Consider the following 27059-nt stretch of genomic DNA (forward strand, 5'->3'; position numbering starts at 1 on the left):
AGGAGATTATCATGTAAAAGACATGAAGAAGGCAGCAGTGGTCAGCGTGAGGGTCCCCAAGCCCCTGGCCAAGCACCCTCTTCCCTTTCATCTCTCTCCCTGGCTCCACTGTATGTGGAACCACAAGCACATCACAAATCCCAGCCTGAAAACCAATCATCCTGTCCAACCCCATTTTATAGAAGAGAAAACAGGACCCTGAGAAAGGAAACAGGACCAAGGTCAGATCCTGCTGACATGAGTGTTTTTTGGTTGGTTTGGTTGGTTGGTTGGCTGGTTTTGGGGAGGGGGGGTTATTGAAGTATGGTTGATGAACAATATATAAGTTACAGATGTATCTTTTTTGGAACAAGGAATCGTGACTAACTAGGTGGCGGTGGAGCTAAAATTCACACCCAAATCTCCCATTTCTACTTCATTCCCTTTGCTGCCCATCTTCGCTTTTATCCACTGTGAAGCAGTGGTTAAGAGCATGGGCACAGGAATCAGATCTCGGGGATCACGGTTCCGGTTCTGCCATGTCTCAGTGGTGTGATCTGGGTGAATCACTCAACCTGAAGATGCCTCAACGGGTTAAAATGAAGATAGTAATGATATCCACCTTACCGAAGTCTCACAAATATTAAATAAGATGACCCATGGAAAGCAGGTCCTGCTCTTTAATACACTTTCAATAAATATTGGTGGTTATTATTATTATTATTATTATTATTATTATTATAGCCTGAAGAAAGATGATCTGAGGTTTAGTTTATAATAAATGCTAGCTTGGTCAAGCACCACTTAATTTGATGACATGCTGGAGGCAAACACAGTGGAAACACTCAATCCACTTTGCTGAATATAAAAAGAGAAAATTCCTGAGGATGGCGAAGGTTTCTGCTTTTCCTCAAATTTGCCACCAGGTGGCAGCAGTTGACAATGGGAAGGACAATTTGGTACCAGTTTAATGCTTCCTCCCTTTGAAACACCAGTAAGAGCGTCCCTTAACAACCTTCATTAAGCACAGATGTTTGTAAAGCCCTGTATGAGAGTAGAACAACTTCCTTTTCTCTCTAGAACTCCTCCAAAATGTATGCTGACAACAAGGGTTTAAACACAGAAGAACATACTCTAGTAACATACATGCAGTTCCTCAGCATTGCAAGGGAATACTAGAAAAATGCCTGCCTTTGGAGAGCTTAATTCTAGCGGAAGAGACACGTAGGAAAACACTGCACAGATAATTATTTAATTTAGTACAAAGTATGAAGAAGAAACACTGAGTGCAAAGAAGTCTTAGAACAGGACCATCCACCTCATCTAGGTGATATTTCTGACACACAACAGAGCTTGGTGGTAGAGAAATCAGACTGTGTGTGCAGACTGCTGTGTTCAATGCCCAACCATGCAGTCTACAAGTGGTGTGATTCTGGGCACGTTGTTTAGCCCTCTGTTCTTTGTTTTTCTCACTTGAAAAATAAGGATGGTAATAATAGCATCTCCCTCTGAAAGTGGTTGGAAGGAGTTCGTGGGCCAATATAGAACACTAGTGGGTCAGTGAGAACACTCTGCAAATAACTAGTAAGCACTGTTTCCCAAAGGTCCGCTGTCATCAATGGAGATTCCAGTGGGTTCTGGAGATCTCTCTAGGATGTCCATCTGCCACTGAGCTCACTGTAGACACTTTCTTCATTCGCAGCTAATAGAGGAAGATTCTCTCTGGGACCTCAGCCAGTCTCCCACGTACAAATTACAAATTCTAACCTACCTCCATCAGTCCTAGTCGTCAGCTTAGAAACAATTCCTCCCGCAAAAATTGTCCATGTGTACCAGCCTTCAAGGAAACACAAATTATAACTGCTAAACGCAGTCCTTTGTGCCACCATTAGCCAGATATGTATTGTTATTGACTACACTGCTGTTTTCTTTTAGTTTGGACTGTTTATGATAATGATGCCAGTAAGGATTCAATAAATAGTTAACATTCACTTCATTCAATAAATTGAATAACATTGTTGACCTGAAACAAACACACTGCCGGATATTTCTCCAGCAAAGATGGGTTTATTTGGGATCCATAGAGAACTGCAATGCAGGGTCTGCAACCATGATGAGCCGCATGCAAGCCCCACAAGGCAAGGGAATGAGAACACTTTTATATGTAGAAGGGAAGAGAAAGTGCGGAGGGCTGTAGTAAACAAAAAATCCACGGCTTTTCATCGGGTGAGTCCTTGCCAGGAAAGGAGTCTCTACAACCTGTTGGGCTCGGCCATCCTTGCTGGTGTGAGAGCGCCCCCTTCTGGTCTCCCGACTGTTTTATCGACGTATCGGTTTACTAAATTTTCACATGTATACTATAAACTGCACTCTCCTTCTCTGCTAGAAGGAGTATAAATTGGAACCTATATTCAATAGCTTGTAATAACCTATAATGAAAAAGAATATATATATGTATAACCACTATGCTGTAGACCAGAAATTAACATTGTAAATCAATTATACTTCAATTTAAAAACAAAAACAAAAACACAAATCCAACCTGGTTTAAACAACACTTTAGGGAAAATGAAAGTAGCTCTTTATCAAGGAAGCCAGAATTTACGTGAGCTTACCTAAGATATGCTAAGGGTGAGTAGATACATATCTTTTTTACTTCTTGTAGGGATTAAAGGGTCAGATTTTTAACTTTGGTCGGAAAATCTTTTTTGTAGGGAAATTACACCTCTTTTATCTCTCTCATCCTGTCGCTTTGTCATTATTGAGTTACGATCTCTTTCATAGTTTCTGTAAGTAAACTTGAAACTTTATTTCCTTAGAAAATAGGTCATAAAATAATCTTAACTGAATCCATCTATTTCGCTAACATTCAAAGCTTAACATGTTCACAATCCAGCATTTTAAAGTACAGTGCTAACCTATTTTGTTAACCCAGCAACCTCTGGTCTTCTTGCTAGGGGATATAAACTATAGATCCTTTTTTGCTTAATAATTTTGATCATGCCTCTTAACATAAAAATTATATATACTTTCTTTCCTTGCCCTTATTTTGACTTGATTGCCTAAAACCTATTAGACATTCTCCTCTTATACTTTATAGTTCTACTATGGGAGCTAATTTACCAACAAATCCCACTGAGTTAAATTTGGATTCATTCATTTCTGAAGTGTCTCTTCTGTAAAAAAAAAAAAAAAAAAAAAAAAAAGTCTTACTTTTTTGTGATATTTAGCATACAGGAAATTTAGGATGCATTGTTGCAGGTGGTTCAGCTTTAAATACATATGGTCTTTCTACCCTTAAATATTATCTATCTCAATTCTTCTCCATAACTGGTATTTTTAAATGCCTGTAGTGAGTTCGTCACATAACCATCCATTAGCAATTAATCAAGTAAAGTTGGAGAACCATGGTTTAGCAAGCTTGTGTATCTCACATGAAATAACAGAAATTGTAGGACAGCCAGGATTTGAACCCATGTGTCTGACTCCAATACCCCTGAAAGAACTTCCAGTATTACTGGGAAGATAAACTACACACACTAAACGACAGATCAGTTCTTTAACAAGTGGTACATACAGTGTGCATGCTCAGTGGGTCTGTATGGTGGAGGTTTATTTTGTAAAAGCTCCCCCGTCTCCTCCCTGGTTAGGAAGCACTGATCTAGGAAGAGAGAATGAGAGAAGTTCAGTAGAAAGTTACAGCCTCCCGGACTGAATATGACCAAGGAACAGTCACGCTGTGGATCTTCGGGGGTGGGAGGGATGCTGGCCACCCATCAGTCAGAGCTCAGCACCTGGACCACTGCATCTCCCCTCATCCAGCTAAGATGGCACCTCGCACCCTCCCCACTAAACCCCACCACTCTCCTACGTTTCCTCCTCTTCAAAACAGGTTAGTTTCACATCTTCCAAACATCTTTATGAAAACCTAAAAGGAAAAATGATGATAAAATATGAAAGTAAAAAGAAAAAGGTTGAACATACAACATGACAGATATGAAACTTAGATAGCTAAACCCTAGTCACTAATTTCTTAATCAACAAAATGTTATAAATACAGAGATCTCTGTTCTCCTTTTCATCTAGAAGAACACCTCTACCTAAAGTCATTTGGGGTGGGGGAGCCTGTTAAAAAACAAATCTCAGTTCTTTCCAGAATCCAGTTTTTCATCTTTCAAATTTATCCCCCGGCCCCTGCCTCCTTCAACCAGACCTCTCCACCTTAGCCCCAAAATCCATGTCCTGACAGCCCTAGCCTGTCTCATGAGAAAAGCCCTTTTCCAGCCCAGGCCTAAGTCTAGAACATTCTGACACCCTGGGGGTTCTAGACCACACTGTATTTACTTCTCCCGGCAGGGACTAGTGCTTGGCTCAGCCCTTAGTGAGTCCTGGTTTCTTCACCTTGAATGTCTCCAGAGCATCCCAGCAAAGTTTCCTCTTGGCCTGGCTCAGTCCCAACTTCATCCTACCTTCTCTCATCCAGTCAACCCCCTAAATAAAGCTTCTTCTTGTCAAATGTCCTGTTTCTCTTAATGAAAGTGGTGAATCCTCATGGCTGAAAACAAAGGCACGTATGCATGAATCTTTACTTGTAATTTTAGCAAGTTCTCAGGTTCCTGGAATCCCATCCATAGACTTCCTAGAAATCCAGGGACTCGAAATTAAGAATCCCTGTCTAAGGACCTCCCATTTTTCCCGGGTTCTGGTCTAAGGAAACCCCACCGTTCCCAGCTCATGTGTAAGCAGAGATGAGTAACTTCCACAAATTCCATGTCGTCCATTAACCTTCTCAACTCTTCTCTCAGATGGTGAATTGCTAGCAAAAGTTTAAAGCTTTATAATCGCACTGTTTTCAAACCACACAGCCACACAACAGTCAAAAAGTCTAATTCCTGAAGACACAATTTACAGGAGCAAAGACTTGCTGAAAGATTGAGAGTGCTGTGTTTGCAAGACAGAAAACTAGCTGGAAGGAAGCAGATAAAGGTACGATCAAGGTCGGGGCTGGATGAGAAGGGTAGTCCCACGTGTGGAGGACCCTGATGTACAATAGAGAAGCCCAAATGTGATCTAGCCTGCAATAACTTCCCAGAGGAAAACTTTGAGGAGACCGACGGCTAAGGAAGATGGATGTGGCTTTGATGAGCAGGATGGACTGCAAGGAGAAGGGTCTGGAAACAGGGAAGTCCCAGTAGAAGGCGATGACTACTGGAAAAGCCTGAGGGAAGGGGGACCTGAACAAGGGCTAAAGAACTTCTCCCACCACATGGCAGAAAAACTCTGAGCCTCAGTAGGACTCAGTGACAACTAGTGACAGGACTCAGAAGGGAGGCAGCAGAGGAATAAAAAAGGAAGCTACGAGGATGTATTGTACAACAAGGGGAAGATAGCCAATATTTTATAACAACTATAAATGGAGTATAAAAATGTAAAAAGTGACTCACTACATTGTACACCTGGAACTTACGTGGTATTTTATATCAACTGTACTTCAGCTTTTAAAAAGGCAATGAAAAGTCAAAGACAATGGAAAAGTTTTGGACCTCACTTGGAAGATACCACTTAAGGATAAAACAAAACAAATTAACTAAATTTACAAATGGGGGGAGTTCAGTTAGAAATTGGGATAAATTTCCAAGGCAGTTATATATCTCTTTCTCTGAATGTGTTTAGATAAAGCATAGATACTCAGGCAAGTTTTCAAGAACACCTATTGATTGGATGAGCTCTCTGGGTTATTTCCACTTTTTATTCTGCAGGTCTATGATTCAAAAGCCATGTCTACATGCTATCCAACCCTACAGATGAAAAGTGAAAAAATTAGCCCACCTGGATGTAACAGTACATAAATAAGAAATAAGTTATATTTGGCAACAGGTAGACAAAACATTCTGATAACTTGGACTTTCTTCAAATGTCTTGTTATTTTATGGACATACCCTACATGAAGCCATCAATCTCATTAGGGTGACAACTAGTGACAGGCAGACTTTATCTTCTTTCTATATATTCCACAACACACAAAGTTTTGAGCTCCTGTAAGAACTCATTGTGATTGGTGATGAATATGCCTTTGATAATTAAAAAATAATTGCACATAATATTTATGACTCTGTGCAAAAAACACTACATACAGAAACTCTTCCAATCCTTCCAATAACTTTATGATGTAAGTACTATTATTATTATGGTGGTTGTTGTTTTCACTTTAAAGATGAGGGACTTGAGGCTTTGAGAACATTAAGGAATTTGACTAAGGTCTCATAGCTAGGAGGCGACAGAGTGAATCCGAGTCTAATTCAAAGCTTTCCTACTCATTTGCAAACTTTTGAGTGTGACTCAGCCAGTGCATCCTCTAAAACTATAATTCTTGCTACTTTTTAATCATTGTTTAATAAATGTTTGCCAGATGGACAGATTGGAAGGAAGGATGGACTGGATGGATGGGGATGTTTGATGAATCAGGACAACCAGTGGGCAATATATTTCTGCTGAGATCCAAGTTATCAAACAAAAGCAAAAAGTTTTAGAGTCTTCAAATGTTTACACCAGGCATTCTGCTGAAGTGTCTCTTCTGGCAACAAGCATGAAGGCAGATGAGTGAGTTCCTCACCTCGGTCAAATGGTCCGTCAACCACTTCCTTGATGGCTTTTTATTCATCCTGTCGAGCAGCAGCTGTGTTTAGCCCACGCAGGACCCTGGCTGCCTGTCTCTCACTTTCAGGTGCTAAGCTCACCGCAGGTGGTCTACACATACTTTATGCAGCCGATCTTATCAAAGAAAAGCTTAAAAACCACATGGGTTCAGTAGGATCCACATAGACTGACATAAAATATGTAACTATTTTTTAAAGTGGGCAGACAATTGTTGTGAAAAGGCAACCAGCCTTTTCAGACAAGAAGACTATCTTGAAAAGACAATAAACAAGCATACATTAAATTTGTAGAGTGCTAAGGACTGCAACTTACCAAGTTTAAGTCTAGTGAAGATAGACCCTCAAAGTTTTAGACATAAGTATAGAGATATAGAGACATATACACATATTACAAATATAAATTGTGTAACACATGTATACATAAGTTATATACATATATATTTAAAATATAATGCCATCAACAAAATAAAAACAATTCATATCACTCAGGCTGAGGAGGAATAACGAAGCTCAGAGATCTGGAGGCATCCTTACCAAGATTTGATGGTGAGGAGGAAAGAAACTACTCTGCCACCTACGTATGTTTTTATTCTGTCATAGGAGGAAATTTATTAGAGTACACACACCATTTAGAAGATCTCCCCAGCCCACATTCCTTTTCTTTGAGATTAGAGCTAACTTTAACCTCAAAGCTGGACCCCTGCCCTCAGCAGTCCTATGTGCACAACATGACCCCACTCAACCACAGCTTATTAGACATGAAGGTCAAGTTAAGCCAAGCAGACTCTCCTGAGACTAAGGCTTGGACCTGAGAAATGCACATCAGTGGACCTGAAAATATGTGAACCTGGGACAGCCAGGAGCCCAGAGAAAAGGAATCCACAGAGAGAGCAACGACATAGCTCAGGGAAGAGGGGGTTTGAGAAACTGAGAAAGCAAATGCTTGACTCCTGTTCATTTTTTAACTCTTCTTCCAGTACTCGCCTGCTATAATTCCTGCCCTTGGTTTCCTGGAGCCATCTTTATATCCTTATAATTAATTCCACATTTTTTCTTAAGCTAACTCAACTGAGTTTCTATTACAAACAAAGAAAACACTGTATAATCTTCAAAATTTCTTAGTAGAACAGAGACAATCACCCAAAAACCCTCAAGAGTTCTATGTCCTATAGTAATAATATGTATTTGAGCAAAGATCTAATGAGTAAGATATTTATCATTGTATTAATGGATAATGAGTAATTTTAAGTGAACTGAAAATGCACCAGAAGAAGACAAAATCAGTAAATTATGCTATAGACATACATTTGATTCTAACCAAATATTTTTAAAGGATACACATGTTGGAAATTTTTCAAAAGTAATTGCTCTTCATCTATCATCATCTCACATTTGGCATCAGACTCAGGAGGCTGAACTCAATACTGGTCTAATGTTTAAAATTCTGACTCCTGCAAAGTTTTTCTCTATAGCTAAAATGCATTATGACTGTAATGGCCTAGTTCTTCAGATCAAACAGAAAACCAATCTGATTCATAGCCATCATATAATACTCCCCTATGTGGTTCTCATGCTTAAATTCTACTTCTCCCAACCCCCACCTTTTTTTTAGAAAAAGAAAAAAGAAAAAGAAAGTAAAGATTACTACTCTTCTAATCCATCTGGGAAAGTAGGCACTAATCCTTTTACCCCAATCCTCAGTGAAACATGTATATTTAGACACCACTCTCTGCCCCTCCCTTTATTATTTTTAGGAAAATCTCCACTTCAAGGGAATCACAAAACAAATACAAATCGGAGGTGTCTTAGTGTAGATACAGGCACAGCACTACGCAGCGAAGGACTGCCGGCAAAGCAGAGACAATGCACAAGAGCAAAGGAAAGGGGTGGCGCCACAAAGCGGATGAAAGGAAAACAGTCGGGTAATGTTTAAGACTTCAAATGTTTGACACTTCAAAAATCTCATACCCAGCCGTAAAAAAGAGGGAGACAATGCCATTTGCAACAAAATGGATGGACCTAGAGATTATCATATTGAGTGAAATAAGTCAGACAAAGACAGATATCATATGATATCACTTATATATGGAATCTTAAAAAAAATGATGCAAATTCTATTTACAAACCAAAAATTAGACTCACAGGCATAGAAAACGAACTATGGTTACCAAAGGGGAAATGGGCAGGGAGGGATAAATTAGGGGTTGGTGATTAATAGACAAACATTACTACATATAAGATAGATAAACAACACGGACCTACTGTACAGCACAGGGAACTATAATCAATTTCTTGTAATAATATACAATGGAAAAGAATCTAAAAATATATATATGTATGTATGTATGCATACATATAAATGAAACACTTTGATAGATACCTGAAACTAACATTGTAAATCAACTACACTTCAACAGAAAATTTTTTAAAACACAGAAAAAAAAATCAGAAAGTCAGCTTCAGAGAGTTGGAAAGCCATGCTGGGCATTAGTGGTTCAGTGGTAGGATTCTTGCCTGCCAGAGAGTTGGAAAGCTGATTGCAAAATAAGTTTTTAAAATGTTTTCAATATCAGCATTTTCAGTTTGTCATAGTGAAAAGACCACAGACCTGAGAATTAGCCGTATCTGTGATCCATTGCAGGGCCGTCACCTGCCAACTAGGCGACCTTGGACTGGTGACTGAAACCTGCCAAACCTTAGTTTTCTTTTCATAAATTTGGGTAACAATATCCTATAGGATTGTTGTAGAGACTAACTAAGTGGATAAACATCCAAAAAAAAGTCTTTCTCTGTGACATTACACAATTTATATCATTTACATTTACTTGACACCAACTACATAGCAGACCACTGTTTTTAATACTATCATAAGCCTTTCTGTTGTAAATATTTTTATTGATGTCTTTAATGGCTATTGCCCTTGTAATAACATTACCTAGCATTGTTAACAAGCTTCATAGATCTCTGTCAATTTATCTTAAGTATTATTATTATTATTATATTTGATTGTCATGCATCTGTGAATAGATCACAATACATTAAATTCATGTTCTTATGGACAAGATAGCGTATTTCCCTTAATAAAGCTGTTGACATCAATACAATTTCTACTTTTTCTTATCAAGCAGAAATTGGTGGGAACGTATTTGGAATCAGAATAATCACTCCTTGCTCACCATGGGAAAATGCAAACCAGAAAACTGCAACTTCAAGAAGCCTGAACAAATAAATCTTTTTATTTAATAATTTATAACCTTTAATATAGTGAATGTGTCTCATTAGAATTAAACTTCTCATACTACTATAACTACAAAGAAAGCTTTGTTCTCCTAACCCATCCTGTTGGACCTTGTCACTCGGTCATTTTTCATTTAACTCTTGGGTTGGAGTTGCTTCCTTTCGAGTCAAGCCATTATGGAAAACAGTTGGGACTTCCCAGTGCTGTGAACTCACAACAGTCACTCTACCTATGCAACCAAGCGTGTATAACCCTGTGGATCTTGCTCTTCCTTTACTTCTACGTCCTGACAACACTGCTCTTCAGCCCAGTTCAGTCCCTTTGCAAAGGTAGAACTCTACAAAAATTCTACTGAGCACCCAGGGAGGAGGCTTGTTGCTGCCACGGGGAGATGGCATAGAGAAGTCAAAGAAATTATGAAAGGCACTCATAATTAGGTAGCTTAATTGGTTAAATGGTCTGCTGTTCACTCATTTCTCAAGATGTTAGACAGCCAACTGGTTTCAAACACACGCAAACAAAAAAGCTTTAAAAATACAAAATGTTTAGAACATATCTGTAAGGTGAGAAAACAGGTTACAAATCAGTACTAGATTATGGCCTAATTTGGTAAGATAAAATACTTCTAGCTTTTTTTCAATGTATTTTTTCAACTAGAGTAAGACCCTCCAAATGATGCCAGTTCTGTAAAATAACAGGAGCAGTAAACTCCAAAAGCTTATTTCTAAGAACCAGGATTGTGGATTCACTTTGTTTTCCTCCTTTTGCTTTCCACTCTCTCCACCTTCATTATTTTGTATAACAAATGGGCAAATATGACTTTCACGGTCAGAAAAAAACCTATGGATGTGTCTGTGTGTGTGTGCGCACTCACGTGTGTGCACATGGGTAGACAGATAGATGATGGATAGACAGATACAGAGATAAAATACATACATTCACATATGGGGTGGCAGTTCTGACAAGTTCAATGCAATATAGTATGGTAACCCTTGAAATTCCTCTTATCAGTGCAATAATATATAAACCAGGACAAATTAATAACTTGTAGCAGGGACTATTCCTTTCCACTAACCAGGATGCCTGTGTCTACTATCCAGGGCACTGGTTTCCAGGTTATCTTAGTGCCCAAAAAGCCCGATTTGTTATCAGCAAACAGTTGGTGAGCACAGAATATGAATAAAGGGCCTCGATTGCCCTGAATGACGGCTCCTTGGAAGCAGGGCCTTGTCTGCTTGTTCCCCGCTCTATCCCCGAGCTTAGCACGGTGCCTGATATATAAAAGGTGCTCAAGAAACATTTATGGAATGAAGGGCTATTTCACCCAAGCCATGTGGAATCCTGAAGAAATCTCCCTACTTGCTTACAGAGTAGACATTCGATGAACAGATAACTAGTCAGATCCAATGTCTGACCCTCACAACCAATGTCAGACCCTCAGATCCAATGTCTCTCTTTTCTCAAAAAAAGTTTGACAAACTCTGACAGATTCTCGGACCCTGACATTCTTCTAAAAGTTAATATTTAATCAACGTGCATTGACCACTTAATACGAGCAAAGGTACATGTATTATTTAATTTACTCCTTACAACTATCTGTGAGTCGTATTCTATTGTTACTTCCATTCTGTAAGCATGGAGCCTGAAATGTGCATGATATAATTTTCCCAAGGGCTCACAGCTACCAAAGTAGGGCTAGATCTGATCAGGGGATGTCTAATGCCCAAAACCTGTCTTTAACCAATATACTAAGAAGGAGCCCCTTATAAGCCCCACATGAAATTTTTTTTCAAAATGTAAATATAGGAAAAACCGTCTCTAAGGAATTAGCTACCTTCTTCTCTGCTGATAATGAGAAGTATGTAACTGAGCATATTACCTTTTCTCTTTGGCTGCCAGGAAGCTCAGAGACAAATGTAAACCTCAATTAGAGTAACTCTATTGGTCCCAATGGACTGTGACTTTGAGTTTTCTTTTTCCTGATCTTGACTTTTGACTATATTCTCTGGACCTGATTCATATTTTTATATCCACTTTATTGCCTGAATTTTTGTTATAAAGTATCTCAAACCCTCCTAAAGATTTTGGAATAAAGGAATATAGCATCATTATGTATTGATTTTACTATATTTCCAATCCGCGGAGAAGCCACCTCACCAGAGTCTCCTCTATATTGTCTAAGAAGGAAAACCAGTTAGCAATTTGTTCCGGGTCCACATGTTTATATCCTTCCTTTGAAATATATGCTGCGGTTGTCACTAAATCATATTAACTTCAAAATTGCTGAAAAGAAAATAAAGCTGATAACCTGAGGGCCCAACCTCAGCGTGTGGTTTGGTTTGCTCGTTTAATTTTAGACTTTACTTTTCAGTGACATCCGTTCAGACTTGAAACTTCAGGCATTTGCTGACCTTAATTCTCAGGGTATTAGATGAAGTCAGCATCACTTAAAGGGAGGGCCACCCATAAAAGAAATTTGCATGCATCTGCAAACGTATAGGGATAGAACTCTGAATGCGTTTGTTTGAAAAAAAAAAAAATGGAAAGTTTTTGACCCACTTTAAATCAGTGTTTCAGTAAAAAGCTAGCGAGAAACCCACCTAAGGAAGAGGCTTGGTTTCCATGAGGTTAGTAGTAGTTATTACTCAGAGGAGAAACTGACATGCTCCTACGATGAGTTTGGTCGTGGATGTTCACGTAGAAATTGGGGAAACACTGATGGATTGCAGTGGTTTTTAAGATGACGTGATGCAATGTGTCTTCCTTCTTGGTCTTGTCACAACTTCCAGATACCATCTCGGTGCTTAGGGACTGGGAAGGATGTGTAAGAGCAAACCCCATTTACCCAAAGGACAAAGGCATCATGCACTATTTGGGAGTCACCAGAAGCACAATGCTTGTCAATCAAATCCCTCCCGCGGATTTCAACGTTCTTTTGGCCTCGTAGATTAGGTTTGCTTTTTAAAGATGTCCAAACAGTTTTGCAATCTGATTCCATCAGATAAAAATAGTCCGGTCTGGACTAGGACTAGGTCTCTGCAGCATCAAAAGCCAATAGCCAGAAGAGAGATAATGAGTTACTCAAAGGAGCTGTTCACAGAGGGTCTTCGTCAGGGAAGAACAACCCACCACGAGTTAATGTGACCAGTGGACCAGTGGTGAGAAAACAGAATCCAAATGTTGAAAAAGGATTCTGCCTCTCATCTCTTAGCCCTCACCAGCCCGTTAACCATGACTTGTTCAGAAGTCCTCGTTGATAATCATTCTTTCAATGTGTCATGTCATATAAGGAGGGGAAATTCCTCCAACAGAGATTCCAGGTTCCCACCAACCATTCATTGCTCAGGATGGCCCTCAGAAACACAGCCGTAGCGATACCTCACAGTGTCACCCTGGAAAGGAACAGTGATACTACCGGGCTGATACTAAGATTGGTATTTCTTATTTAATAAACCATGGTAATTTCATATATATATTAAGTCCTCCATTCTTGAAAGACAACAGCATTAACCTCAGAGCTGAGTCCCTGGTATATAACACCATCAATACTTTGAAACTGGAGACAGATGAACTAGACCTTGATAAACTGGATCTTGAATCTGGATCTCGGCTAAATTCTGACTTTTTCAACTCCCCAAGGCCCTCCACATCACCCTCTGTTGCAAACACTCTCCTCCCTCAAGACCACATCTTCCTATTAAGTATCTGACATTCCTTCTTGCACGCTGGCCCATTTCCAAAATATCAGCCCCTAGATTTAAAACCCAAAAGGATTCTCTGTAGCTACCCATTACCCTCTCTGTATTCACTCAAAACCAAGAGAAAGGGAGTCTTACTGGGGATGTGCACAGCACTGGGTAACATGACACCCATTTCTTTGAGTAGCCAGTCTTTAAATTATAATACGCATTCATCACTAATGCCTCCTCCTACACAGTGACCATTGCTATTTTAATTTTTAAAAACTGTAGAGCAGAAATGGAAAAGACAATGGTACCTCCACAGGAACTCCACCACCTACATAGAAATTTTTTTTACATAACTTATGTACGTTTTTTTTAAAGACAGTCCTAATTTAAGGAATACATTTTCTTCCATCTCCCACATTATTTTCTATCATTAAGTAGAAAGGAATGCTATTTTGATGATCTAACAAGGTCAAGGAGACTTGGAGATCATTTCCCTAAACCAGGAAGCCCAAAGACACTCCTCCCCACCTCACCCAGCTCCCAGCTCCCAGCTCCCAGGCTGTAGCTCTCTGTGCCTCATGGGCAACTGTTTCCCAAGCCCGCAAAGAAGCAAGGCTGATAAACCTGGGGAAAATCACTAAGCAAAATCATAACCCCTAATTCACTGCCCCTAATTGTTCTTTCACTGTTTTCTTCCTCTTAAAATTCAGGCCATCAGAGATTACCAGGTGCAAAATGTCATTTTCTTGAGCAGGAAATTGAGCCTCAAGGACAGGAAGTACCCAAGGGCACAGGTTCAAGGCAGAGCCACTAGGAAAACAAAAGTCCCCTGTTACCCAGTGTTCCAGGCACCTAATTTCCAGTTCAGCAATTCAGTCTCAGCAGACGAGTGTCCAAGCCTGATCCAGCTGCCTCTGTAGAAAAATACCCCCCAACTCTGCACACCATCTTTGTGCTTCCGACTGTTCCTCCAGCTCAAGTGTGCATCTGAGAAGCCAGTCCTACTCAAGACTGGTTGCTCCTGGCTCCCACCACCATCTCAAGATGATCACTTTTACTCTTTTGGGAAAACCCACCTTGTTTCCCAATCTGATGTTAAAGCAAGGGTTGGTATTTCAAAGGACGGTACACAGGGTGGATTTTGTTGACACAGGAGGCAGGCACAGAGATAACAGCGAGAGTTGTGTTTCCTCCTTCACTGTCAACCAAGAGAACTGGCAGCCAATACATTCACCTCAACCTCTTCCTCTCCCGAAAGCAACAAGCAAAGACTCTTCCACTTAAGGATGGTCCACAACCTTGTTACACTACCTTCAAAAGGATCAGGATGGAGAGTCAAGGTGTCAGTTTAATCTGGTCACTGGAATGCAACTGGGTCCCAAAAAGAATATTCAAGATTCTAAACTACCCTAAAAACATTATTTATACTACATTTCAGTTGAAATATTGAGCACTTACTACTTACTACACACCATGTTAGGTGACACAAAGACTAATAAGATGACTACCTGTCTCCAGGTAGCTCACTGTTTAGCGGGAAAATCAGATATGCAAACAAATGGCATGCAACACTCTAGAAATAATGCATGAACAGCTGTGTCCCAGAGAGAAACCAGCCACACAAAAGCAATCTGTGAAGACCCATGTTGCATAAAACTCAACAGGAGGCACCATGGGAGTAACACACTGGCACTAAAGGATGACAGTAAAATCTAAAATTGGAAATAAACATATGTCTAAAACATACTTTTTCCAGCCAAAGAAAACACAACACAAGACAAAGAAAAGTTACTAGAGAGGTAGGTGTAAGCTCCGTATTATATGAGAGCTGCTCATTCCAGCTAAAGTGATCAGGAGAGACCTCCAGGACTAGAAGACACATTTGAACAGGATTTGGAAGGACAAGGGGCATTATTTTGATAAACTGAGGGCAGGAAAGGGCATTTCAAAGACAGTACCTAACAGAAGCCATGTAGGCATTATAGATCTTTCTTGACTTATGATGGGATTACATCCCAATAAGCCCAATAAATTGAAAATATCATGTTTTATACACTTAATCTCCAAGCATCATGGCTTAGCCTCGCCTACCTTAAATGTGTCCAGAACACTTACATTAGCCCATAGTTGGGCAAAATCATCTAACATAAAGCCTACTTTATAATAAAGCGTTGAACATCTCATGGAAGTTACTTAATACTGTACTGAAAGAGAAAAATAGAATGGCTGTCTGGATCCAGGTAGTTGTAAGGCTATTGGTCATTCACCCTCGTAATCACGTGCCTGACTGGGAGCTGCTGCTCACCGCCTCTGCCAGCATCCCGAGAGAATACTGTACACGTGTAAATAGCCTGGGAAAAGATCAAAATTCAAAATCTGAACCATAGCTCCTCCCGAAGGCATATCACTTTTGCACCATTGCAAATTCAAAAAATTGTAAGTCGAACCATCGTAAGTTTCAGGGACCATCCATAGAAGGAGGACCATCAGGTTCCCACGAGCCCAGGTCACGGAGTGTGGTGGGAGGTGAAGCTATAAAGGTTGCAGATCTCAAATACACATTCAAATACTAACTCAAATAGGAATCCAAATGCTAAGGGGTTTGCATTTTGTTCTGTAGGCAAGAGAATGGGACAAGAAAAGGCACAATCAGAGCCCTGCTTTGAGGATCACTGTTGCTGGAATGGTTGAAGGCGGGTGGAGGGCAGTGATTGGGAAGAGCAAAGGTGGCTATTAAAATAGACCAAGAGGGTGAGAGTCTGAGTTAGAGGAATGGCAGTGGGTCTGGAAATAAGGAGTAGAAATGAGAGACTCAGCAGCTTGTGAGATTGCTACTTGCTCCCATGTAGCAGAGGGACAGGAGAGCTCTCAGCGACCCCCTGTCCTCAAGGGTGGATGATGCTCTCAATACCAGAACCAAGGAAATCAGGAGACGCTGCCTCCCACTTCCTCTTCCATCTATGCCTGCTTCGCCAGTCAAGGTCATCTACCATCGCCACTGAGCTGCAGCTGCTCGTGGTCTTCCTCCCACATCAGTCAGGGTCTACCCATCCAGGAAAGTAAAGCTCACTTCAGGCATTTGCAACAGACAAAATTTCATGCAAGGAACTGGTTACCATGATGGTTGAGACTGGCATCAGCCAGAGGCTACCACCAAGACTGGAAGGAAAAGGGAGCAGGTGGTACCCCAGGAGACAGTGGAAGACCTTATTCTCCCCCACTTCCTTCTCCCCACTCCCACTCTTACCCTCCGATTTCCCTTTGGCCAAACCCAGCTGAAAGCCAGCTGACAGTGGAGCCTGAGTAAGGAGCCAGCAGGGTCTGTCCTCTGAGACACACAGTAGAGCAGGGCAAGGAAGCCTAGACCTTGGGACAAATGGGCCCAAGACCCAGCAGATTTCCTCTGTACCCAGCTGTTGACTAAGAACTGCTGGTCAGTGCCCCTGCGTCCCATGCATGAGATCCCAGCTGAGAGGACCCTCACTGGGGCAAAGGGGCAGAGATGGGGGGACACGGAGCCAGCCACGCCTGCACCTGCTCATGCCTTTGTCCTTGGGCTCATCCTCAATGGCTCTGAGGAGGAGCTGTTCTCAAGGACCTGAAATCCAAGCTCACTTCACTCAGAGACAAGGAAGGAGGGAACCGTTTCCTCCACTTTCCTTCTTACCCACCATCCCTCCTCCCTTTTCCTGCCACCATTCTCTGCTCTCCATTGCCCTCCTTTTCTCTACCCCCACCACCCTTCTTCAGACTGTACTTCCATTTTCAATTCCTCCCTTCGTCCACCTACATCTTCTCACCCCTTCTTCCTCCTGAAGAAGAGCATGAGGTAACAAGTTGCTTGGTAACATGCAGTGTTAGACATGCCTTTGATGGTGAATCTCATGTCTCTGGAGCCTAATCAATTGTTCCTCGAGCAGAGTAGACATTCCACAAAGCAATAATGTATCCTGTCATCATTAAATTATGTCTGCACTTTTTTTTGTTTACTATGGCGAGAACTTGGGTAGCTTCTGGAATGGTCTCCACCACATCTGGCTAGGGAATCTGGTGAGGCAAGGAGCTACCAAATAAGAAATCAAGGCATATGACACCACAAGATTTGAAAGTTATGTCAAACTTTCATTTCCCCACAAGCCATTAAAATAGAAGGTATCTTTTACAGCAGCTCATGGGTGCCCATAAATAAATGATTTATGTGTCTCTGCTCAGCTTCTGACAAGTAACAGTTCCTTGAAGGCTCAAAAGAGGACAGTCTTTAGAAATGTGAATTTTTGTCCTTCCCATTTTCCTTCAGAAGCAGGTAATACCCGTCATGAAGGGGAGGTTCTTCTGTGACCTCATTCGGGGATGGAACTTTTAACCAAAATGGTGTCACCCCTGAACCCACTCCGACACGCCAACGTAAATGACCACAGAAGGAGCAGAGCCCTATAAAAAGAGAGAAGGCAGCGCTACACTTTATCCATCTCGCAGCAAACACAGGCTCATCCATCCGCAGTTAACGGGGAGAAACTACCATGGCTCCTGGAAGACCTTCATCCGCGGTGAGTCCTGCACTAACGTGTGATGCTCTTGTAGGTTTGGACCAGATGATATTTCCGTACTGTAGGCATGAAATTCTGGACTCTAACTATGGAAATCCAAGAATACTGTATAGATAGGATGGGAAATGAAACCTTTGATAGATACTTGTCATTGTATAGCATTTTCAAGAACTGGTACACATCAGTTTGAAAGTTGAGATTAAAACTGAAAGATAACTATACTGGGGCTAAACCACACAAGAAGTGTCACGTGATGCTGGGCAGTAAAAAAAAAAAAAAGCATGTTTATTGCAAATCTGTTTTGCTGAGTACAAGGGATTTAATATCATTCTCCCGCCACATTTTTCTTTAATCTAAAATAAGATGGGTCAATATCCTTGAGGATGTAATAAGTTGTGGCAGTGACTTTTCTTTCTATTATCCTATTATTATACTATAGTCTTGGTACATAACCCTCTTTATCCTAATTAGATGCATGTATAGCTGTGGCTTAGAGTAAATGGTCTTTATATTTTTACTTCTTTTTTTTTCTTTTTCGGGGGAAGGGGAGGTAATTAGGTTTATTTATTAATCTTAATTTTCTTTTTTAATGGAGGTACTGGGGATTGAACCCAGGACCTCATGCATGCTAAGCATGCACTTTACCACTGAGCTATTCTGCCCCCTTATATTTTTAAAATTTCAACTTAAAGTATCGTTTTTGAAACCCAATTTGCTTACAGAATCAATATGTGTAAATTTAGAAAAACTGGAAAATATACCTAAGAAAACACAAGGGGGATCCAGTTTTTGTTAGATGTTTGCCAGTGGTACCAACAGAATTTCTAACATCAATACTGATACTACATGAATTTTCTACAGCCTCTTCTTCTAAGGTGCACATCTGACTTCACACAGGGTTTGACAGAATGCAATGAGAAAGATCAGTGGCTCAGGAGGGCATTTCTTCCTAGAAAATCAAGGTCATTTTCATCCCAATGACCTGATAACAATGCACGTACCGACTGGATGATGACTTGCCATTTTTACTAAAATTACTGCTAGCCAATGAATAATGTGGCTTTTTTAAGTCAAAAAAAAAAAAAAAAGAAGAAGAAGAAGAATGCTCAAGACTGGTAAAAAACTCCATGGTCCTAATATTATTTTGGTCATCTAACCAGTTTTTCATTTAACTGATCTGAAAATTTAGCATAGATTGTCCTGGAACGTAGTGTGTTCTCCACGATCAGCGATACAATCGTCACCGCAATTTGTTAACAAAAACCAGGCGGCACTAATCGAGTCTCCCACCTCTGTCTCCTTCCCCACTCAGTTCCAGTTACTGCTGCTGCTGCTGGGTCTGGCGGCAGTGGTGAAGGCAGGAGCCATAATCCCACAGAGCCCAGGATGCCCGATTACCGAGGACAAGAAATTCCCTCAGCACGTGAAGCTCAACTTGAACATCCTTAACCGGAACACGAATCCCAAAAGGCCCACCGATTACTATAAACGGTCCACCTCACCTTGGACTCTACAGTACGTAAGAACCCCAGATACAATCTCTGCATTCTTCTACAGAATATGCATCAGACTGCCAGTTAAATCACCTTGAGAATTATATTACTCACACAGAATCATTAGTCAAACCTGGACGGGCCACTGTGCAAACCACTGATTCTCAAACTTTCATTCTACAGGCTTCTTTGATAGAGCACAGGACACCCCCTCCCCCATGACACCTGTTCTTGGTTCTCATTGTCCCTGACACCAAAAACCCACCAAATTAATGGTGGTCACCCCAATATTCATGATACCCCATTTATCATAGGAGAGTAGACCTTGAATTCTCTTTACCAGAGCAACCATTGAGAAGATTTGTTGAAAATAACTATTAATTAACTGGGGGTTTTCACACTTTTTAAAAATCATACTAGCACTGGGAAAATATAGCTTGAACCCCAGTGGAGGAAAGATCATGCTGTGCATTTCCACCTCTTTTTGAGTTAAGTCTTGATCTACACCCCCTCAGATTTATATTTGCTGTGCCCTTAGTATATCTAGTATTTAGACCCCATGAATGATTAAATACAAAATGTATTTTGATAGTCTGCTTTTAGGCAAATAAGCCTCAGTGATGCGGCGCCTACAGATTCACCTGATTGTAGGGTTTCTTGTTACTTCTACTTATTAATAACAGTTCAAGTACATCAATTCAAAAGTCAAAGCAAATTATTCGCTCAGCTGGAGGACAGAGAGAGGTTACTGAGGGGCTTACGATTTTGTTTCCAGCGCTTCATGTCAGCCTGTTTCATGAACGTGCTGTTAGGTGAAATTCTGATGCATTCCCTGTTTCAAAGACACGCTTCATTATGTAATGTTAACAGTTATCTCCTTCCTAGATGATTCCCTTAGTCTTTTTTTTTCATTTATCAAATGTACCCTAAAAAGAGTATCCTTTGTATCAAACTTAAATCCTTTCCATAGTTTCAGTCTCTTATTTTGTTTATTCCTCAAAGAAATTGGGAGAAACTAATCATTGTCTTCTTTTCTACATTTCATATGCTTCGAAATCTAAGTTTTCTCCCAAACAACTTCTTTTCAGGATAGTAACAAACAGCACTTAGGGGATTCGCAATGCCTATAATTTGTCACCCTGTGAGTTTGCCTACCTTTGTTTATTCCTGTTTGATTTCCTCTGCTTTACCAGGAATTCACTTTCTTCCTGGCTTTTGTCTCCCCTGCAGCCGCAACGAGGACCCCGAGCGGTACCCCTCTGTGATCTGGGAGGCCAAGTGCAGCCACTCGGGCTGTGTCAACGCTAAGGGGAAGGTCGACCACCACATGAACTCCGTCCCCATCCAGCAAGAGATCCTGGTCCTGCGACGGGAGCCTCAGCACTGCCCACACTCCTTCCGGCTGGAGAAGATGCTGGTGGCCGTGGGCTGCACCTGCGTCACCCCCATTGTACGCCATGTGGCTTAAGAGCTTTTGGCCTGAACCTCCCCACCCACTCCCCCTCCACCAAATCAGTTAGGCTTTCTGAGGAGTAGACCCAGCCCCTTTTCTGACCAAACTCACCACGGTTCTTAAAGTTGTACAGCCAATGGAAGTTCCAGAGGGAACACTTTGGTGCAGAGGTGGAATCTGAACCATTTTTCCCTTTCCCCAAGGAGGAGGTTTTAGACTGAGTATGAATTTGCTTCTTGTTGGCTTTTCTAACGGCTTTAAGTTATTTATGTATTTAATAGGCCCTGAGATAACTTTGGGTCATAAGATTCCATTTTAATGAATTACATACCTTATTTTTGTATTTTTTAAGACAAGATTCCAGATTTGGGAATTTTATTATTTAAAAGGTTAAAAAACCTCTATTTATATGAGCTATTTATGGATCTATTTATGTTTCTTCAGTCTTTAGAGAAAGGTGAGGTAGCATGAGTATCTGTTCTGCCTCAGGAAATCTTAGGATTAAATTCTTAGTTTGTACTGCCTATGTTCATAGGATTTTCTCATTGTCTCTTAGGAGTACACGACATGATTGAAAAGAAAGACTAAACCTCGTTTCATATTTATTAACTTAATTTTGTAAATTGTTGACGTTTCACAAGAGAGATGGCAAGTCTAATTTTGCTCTGTTAAACTCCTGTGATAAAACCAATTTGTACCAATAAAGTTTGAGAAGAAAATTTGTTTCCTTGATTTTTTTTCTCATTAAAAGTCTTGCAGCAAGCTCAGCTCTTTCTCAGTTGGAAGAGCATGCCAATTTGTCCACAGAGCAAAACAAAACATGCCTTTGAGTAAAAACATCCTCCACCCACCCCAAGTCCAAGTCGCAATTTTACTCTATTCAAGTCAACAGAGAACAGAGGCTCTCACGCTATTAAGCCAACACTGTGGACACAAGCATGCTGGAACGGATTAAGCAAATGAAAATAATGGGAAAATGATGTGTCATTATTGAAGATCAGTTTACCACAGACTCACAGGCATAGAAAACAAGTTTATGGTTACCAAAGGCGAAGGGGGGGAGGGATAAATTAGGAGGGATAAATTGTACCTGGGATTAACAGGTACAAACTACTATATATAAAATAGATAAACAACAAGGTCCTAATGTATGGCACAGAGAACATACTCAATACCTTGTAATAGTTTATAATGAAAAAGAATATGAAAAGGAATATATATATATATATATATATATATATATATATATATATATATATATATATATAACTGAATCACTATGCTGTACACCTGAAACTAACACAACCTTGTAAACCAACTGTACTTCAATTTAAAAAAAAAATGTTGTTTAAAAAAAAATCATACAGAGGGGGAAAAAAAAGACCCTCCCAAAAATATGACCTGAGTTTGGAAAGGAAGGAGGAAGTACTGGGAGGAAACACTGTTTTCAGACTAGATGGCCAGTGTCTCCCATGAAGATTCATGCCACCCAGAGATCAAGAAATGAACCCTTTTCTCTTGCTCGAGCCACACCCCTAGGACACCCCCTCCTTTCCCTCGGCACTCCAGGACACAGAAAAGAGCCACTGGGGCAAAACAAACTTCAAATATGAGAAAAGTTCAGCCCAAGTAAAATAAAAACTGAATGTATTCAATTTCAGAGTAGTTTCAAGTTTCGAGTCATAATCATGTTCCCTCGTCACAGCCCAGTGTCTTGTCTCGCCCTACTTCTGGACGCCGCTGAGAAGTCTCGGGCTGGTATCCTGAGCTCCCTGCTTCTCGAAGACCATCCTCTGCACTCCTTCATTCTTCAGTCCCATCCAGAGGCACGTGGCTTTTCTCCGTTTCTTTTACAGTTCCAAACCCAGGGGCCAACGTCTCCAGCCCCTGCACCTCCCAATGTTCTGTGCATGGAGATCTTGAGTCTCATGGCCATTCCTATCATGGTCTTCATCCACCAGACCCCTGGGCAGCCTCCATGCATGGTTTCCCACAGCCTTTACGCCTGGAAACCTCGCCCTAAAACCCTGATGTTCACTTCCCAATCTTCCTTAAATGGTGGAGGTGAAAATAAAAATGAGTTTTTGTTTTGGGATGGAGGGCAAAAAAGAGCAACTATATCCACTGTTGTGTTCCATGATTTCCCATCAGACTGTATTTCTGGGAATTTTGTGGGTGGCAAGAGGCAGCTGCCTTCCAAGTCTCTTCTCCCATGATATGTGTTGCTTTTATTCTTCTTTATTAAAAAATTGTATTCATTTTCCCCAGTTAGCACCACCATTCACCCACTGTCTCCACTAGAAACCTCTGAGGCATCCCCGGCTCTTCCTTCTCTCCTGCACTCCTGACACCCACACATGACCAAACTCATTACATTTCACTTCCTGAAAGCTCTCAAATTAACCCTGTCCCTGCTCATCTTCGTTCATCTTTGCTCATTGCTCTCCTGCTGATGGAACAGTTCCCTACACGTCCCTGCTGCTGCTGCTTCTGCCCCCTCAATCCATCCTCCAACCTCCATTTCTGGCACAAAAATCAGATGTGACAAACGCACCCTCAGTCACCTGGCCCGTCCTGGTCCTCCTTTATCTCATGCTGCTTCCTCCTGGGTGTGTCACTCACAGTGAAGTCCCTGTTGTGTCCACCCTGCTGATCTTGACCTCACCGCCTGTGTCATGCAGTCCCCTCTACCTAGAGCCACCTTCTCCCCTCCTCTACTCCCCTCCTCTACTCACTACCCTGCTGTTATGATCTGAATGTTTGTGTCCCCCTCCAAAATTGATATGTTGAATTCAAACCCCCAAAGTCATAGGATTAGGTGGTGGGAACCCTTGGGAGGTGATTAGGTCATGAGGGCAGAGACTTCATGAACCGGATTAGCGCCCTTATAACGGAGGCCCCAGAGAGCTCCCTCACCCTTTCTGCCAGGTGAGAGTGCGAGTAGCCTTGGACCCAAAAAACAGCCCTCACTCAGCTGTACTGGCACCTTGATCTCAGACTTCCAGAACTGTACGAAATAAATTTCTGTTGTTTATAAGTACCCAGTATGTGGCATTTTGTTAGAGCAGCCCTAATGGACTAAGACACTGCCCTCCCCATTCTGCCCAACCCCCACTGCTCTACTGATGCTTTAAGACGCTGCACAGGTATCCACCTCCTTTAAAGAGCCTTCCCGGACCCCTTAATCCAGCAGTCCCAGATTAAGCCTCTCTCTTCTGGGCTCCAAAAGCACTGTAGGTATCATTTATCACTACTCTGACATATAAAATTGGCTTTTAGCCAGTTTGCGGTCCCCTGAGAGCCAGTCCATCAGCACCTGATCTGGCATGCAGTAGTCAGTACTGAAGTAAACCTTGAACCAATCGCAGAGACACCTCAAAGTCAACAGAGGCAAAATGAAATGCACGAGCTCTACTCCCCAACTAGCTTCTCTACTGCCTTCTGTATCTACTCAAAAGACATCACCTGCTCATCTGAGCAAGAAACCTGGATTTCTGCCACTCATTCCCTTCATCCAACCAGTAGACAAACCCCTCATCTGCCATCATGTGTCCTCTCCCTCCTCCCTAACTCCAGAGTCACGCGTACCGTTGCACTGTACTGTGACCCCAACTGGCCTCTTTGCTGGTCTTCTTTATAATTCAGTGTCCCTTACACTTCTGGGGAGTCTAGTCAGTGTGTAATTAAGAGCTGTTGCAACAGACAAAGCTCAAATAAACAAGGTTTCTTCCTCATTCATGTTACAGTCCACCAGGGATCCTCAGGGAGCCCGGGTCCACTCAGACATTCAAGGATCCCAGTGGACAGAGGTTCTGTCTTCTTGTAGCTGAACTAGAACTGCACCGCCCCATCCAGCAGCCACCAACCTCATGTGGCTACTGAGCCCCTGAAATGTGGCTTGTCCCAAGTTGTGTTAGAAGTGTAAAATACGTACTGATTTCAAAGGGTTTTTTTTTTTTTTTGTTATTTTCAAGGGTAATTCTTTGCAAGAGCTCAATTATTAGTTGTGAGGGTCATAATTTCAATGTGTGGCTCACACAGAGAGGGTGCTAACAGTATTCTCTGCATGCATATTTCCTAAGAACAAAGCATGAACAGTCTTATTAGAGACAGGCAGTGTACACGATATTAGGGGGATGGTGAAAATATTCTTAATATTTTGAGGGAGTTGGCGCAGTGGAACACCAAGATACTTGTTTCTCATTCTGGCTCCTTAGTTCTGGGGGTTCTGATATTCTCTCTTTTTTTTTTGAAATTGATATGCAATTAACATATAACACTGTATTACTTTTAGGTGCACAGCATAATGATTTTATATATATATATATAAATGATCACCACAATAAGTTTAATGTCTATCATCACATTTAGTTACAACTTTTTTTCCTTATTATGAAAACTTTTAAGATCTACTCTCTCAGCAACTTTCAAATATACAAAAATAGTGCTGTTAACTATAGTCAATGCTATACATGACAGCCCCGGGACTTATTTATCTTATGACTGGAAGTTTGCACCTTCTGACCATTTTCACCCATTTCAATATTGTTTGAAATGTAAAAAATCTGGTTAGATTTATACTGATAAACAATGAAGTGATAATAGGTGTGATATGATACCTCATTGTGGTTCTGATTTGCATTTCTCTAATAATTTGCAGTGCTGAGAATCTTTTCATATTCCTGTTAGCTATCTGCATGTCTTCTTTGGAAAAATGCCTATTCAAGTCTTCTGCCCATTTGTTTAATTGGGTTTCTTTTTATATTAAACTGTATGAGCTGTTTGTGTATTTTGGACATTAGCCCCTAGTCGGTCACAATCATTTGCAAATAGTTTCTCCCATTCTGTAGGTTATGTTTTCATTTTGTCGATGGTTTAACTTTGCTGTGCAAAAGCTTTCAGGTGTAATTAGGTCCCATTTATTTTTGCTTTTATTTCTTTCTTTTTCTGATCCAAGAAAATATTCCTATGATTTATGTCAAAGAGTGTTCTGCCTGTGTATTCTTCTAGGGGTTTTATACTTACAGGTCCTACATTTGGGTCTTTAAACCATTTGGAGTTTATTTTTGTATTTGGTGTGAGGGAGTGTTCTAATCTCATTGTTCTTCCTGTGTCTGTCCAGTTTTCCCAACACCACTTGTTAAAGAGACTATCTTTTCTCCACTGTATATTCTTGCTTCCTTTTTCACAGATTAATTGACTGTAGGTGTGTGGGTTTATTTCTGGGCTCTCTGTTCTGGCCCATTGATCCGCATATCTGTGTCTGTGCCAGCACCACGGTTTAAATTGCCATACCTTTGCAGTATAGTCTGAAGTCTGCGAGGGTTATAGCTCCAGCTTTGTTTTGTTTTGTTTTTTCCAAGTATGCTTTGGCAATTCAGGGTCTTTTGTGGTTCCAATATAAATTTTAGGATTCTTTGCTCTAGTTCTGTGAAAAGTGTCCTGGGTATTTAATAGAGATCGCATTAAATCTGTGGATAGCTTTGGGTAGTATGGCCATTTTAATATTAATTCTTCCAATCCAAGAGTATGGGATATCTTTCAATTTCTTTGAATCATCTTCAATTTCCTTCATCAACGTTATATAGTTTTCAGAATAAAGGTCCTTCACCTCCTTGGTTAAGTTTATTTGTAGGTATTTTTTTCTGATATGAGGGGCCATTTAAATGGGATTGTTTTTTCTGACATTTCATTATTAGTTAATAGAAACTCAACAGATTTCTGTGTGTTAATCTTGTACCCTGCTATCTTGCTGAATTCATTTATCAGTTCTAATAGTTTTTGGGTGGAGACTTCAGGGTTCGAATTTGGTTTTTAAAAAATCTAACCATATTCTGGCAATAAGACATATCCCTAAAACCAAATAACATAGAAAGTTTAAAAATGAAAGGATAGATAAGAAATATATCAGGCAAATGCATACCAAAAGAAATCAGGGATGATATTATAAGAAAAAATAAAATTCAAGTGGTGTTTACAACTAACTGTTCACAGTTACAGATGT

The 27059-nt window shown here is 40.7% G+C and overlaps 1 protein-coding gene across 1 annotated transcript; it reads left to right on the forward strand.

Moving 5' to 3' along the window:
• Nucleotides 1-17925: 17925 nt before the first annotated feature.
• On the forward strand, nt 17926-21746 carry IL17A (interleukin 17A). Its single transcript, XM_006194713.2, has 3 exons — nt 17926-18109; nt 19422-19624; nt 20833-21746. Exons 1-3 carry the CDS (start codon nt 18083-18085, stop codon nt 21068-21070), a joined length of 468 nt encoding a protein of 155 aa, XP_006194775.1. The 5' UTR covers nt 17926-18082; the 3' UTR covers nt 21071-21746.
• Nucleotides 21747-27059: the final 5313 nt, after the last annotated feature.

The sequence above is a fragment of the Camelus ferus genome, chromosome 20, assembly GCF_009834535.1.
Source record: "Camelus ferus isolate YT-003-E chromosome 20, BCGSAC_Cfer_1.0, whole genome shotgun sequence".
In the NCBI taxonomy this organism is placed as follows: Eukaryota; Metazoa; Chordata; class Mammalia; order Artiodactyla; family Camelidae; genus Camelus; species Camelus ferus.

Excerpts from the sequence above, each read along its gene's own strand:
- IL17A (XM_006194713.2), top strand. The coding sequence starts at position 18,083 with ATGGCTCCTGGAAGACCTTCATCCGCG. Across the intron at positions 18,110-19,421 it reads CTGGAAGACCTTCATCCGCG|TTCCAGTTACTGCTGCTGCT; the intron begins GTGAGTCCTGCA and ends TTCCCCACTCAG. Across the intron at positions 19,625-20,832 it reads ACCTCACCTTGGACTCTACA|CCGCAACGAGGACCCCGAGC; the intron begins GTACGTAAGAAC and ends TCTCCCCTGCAG.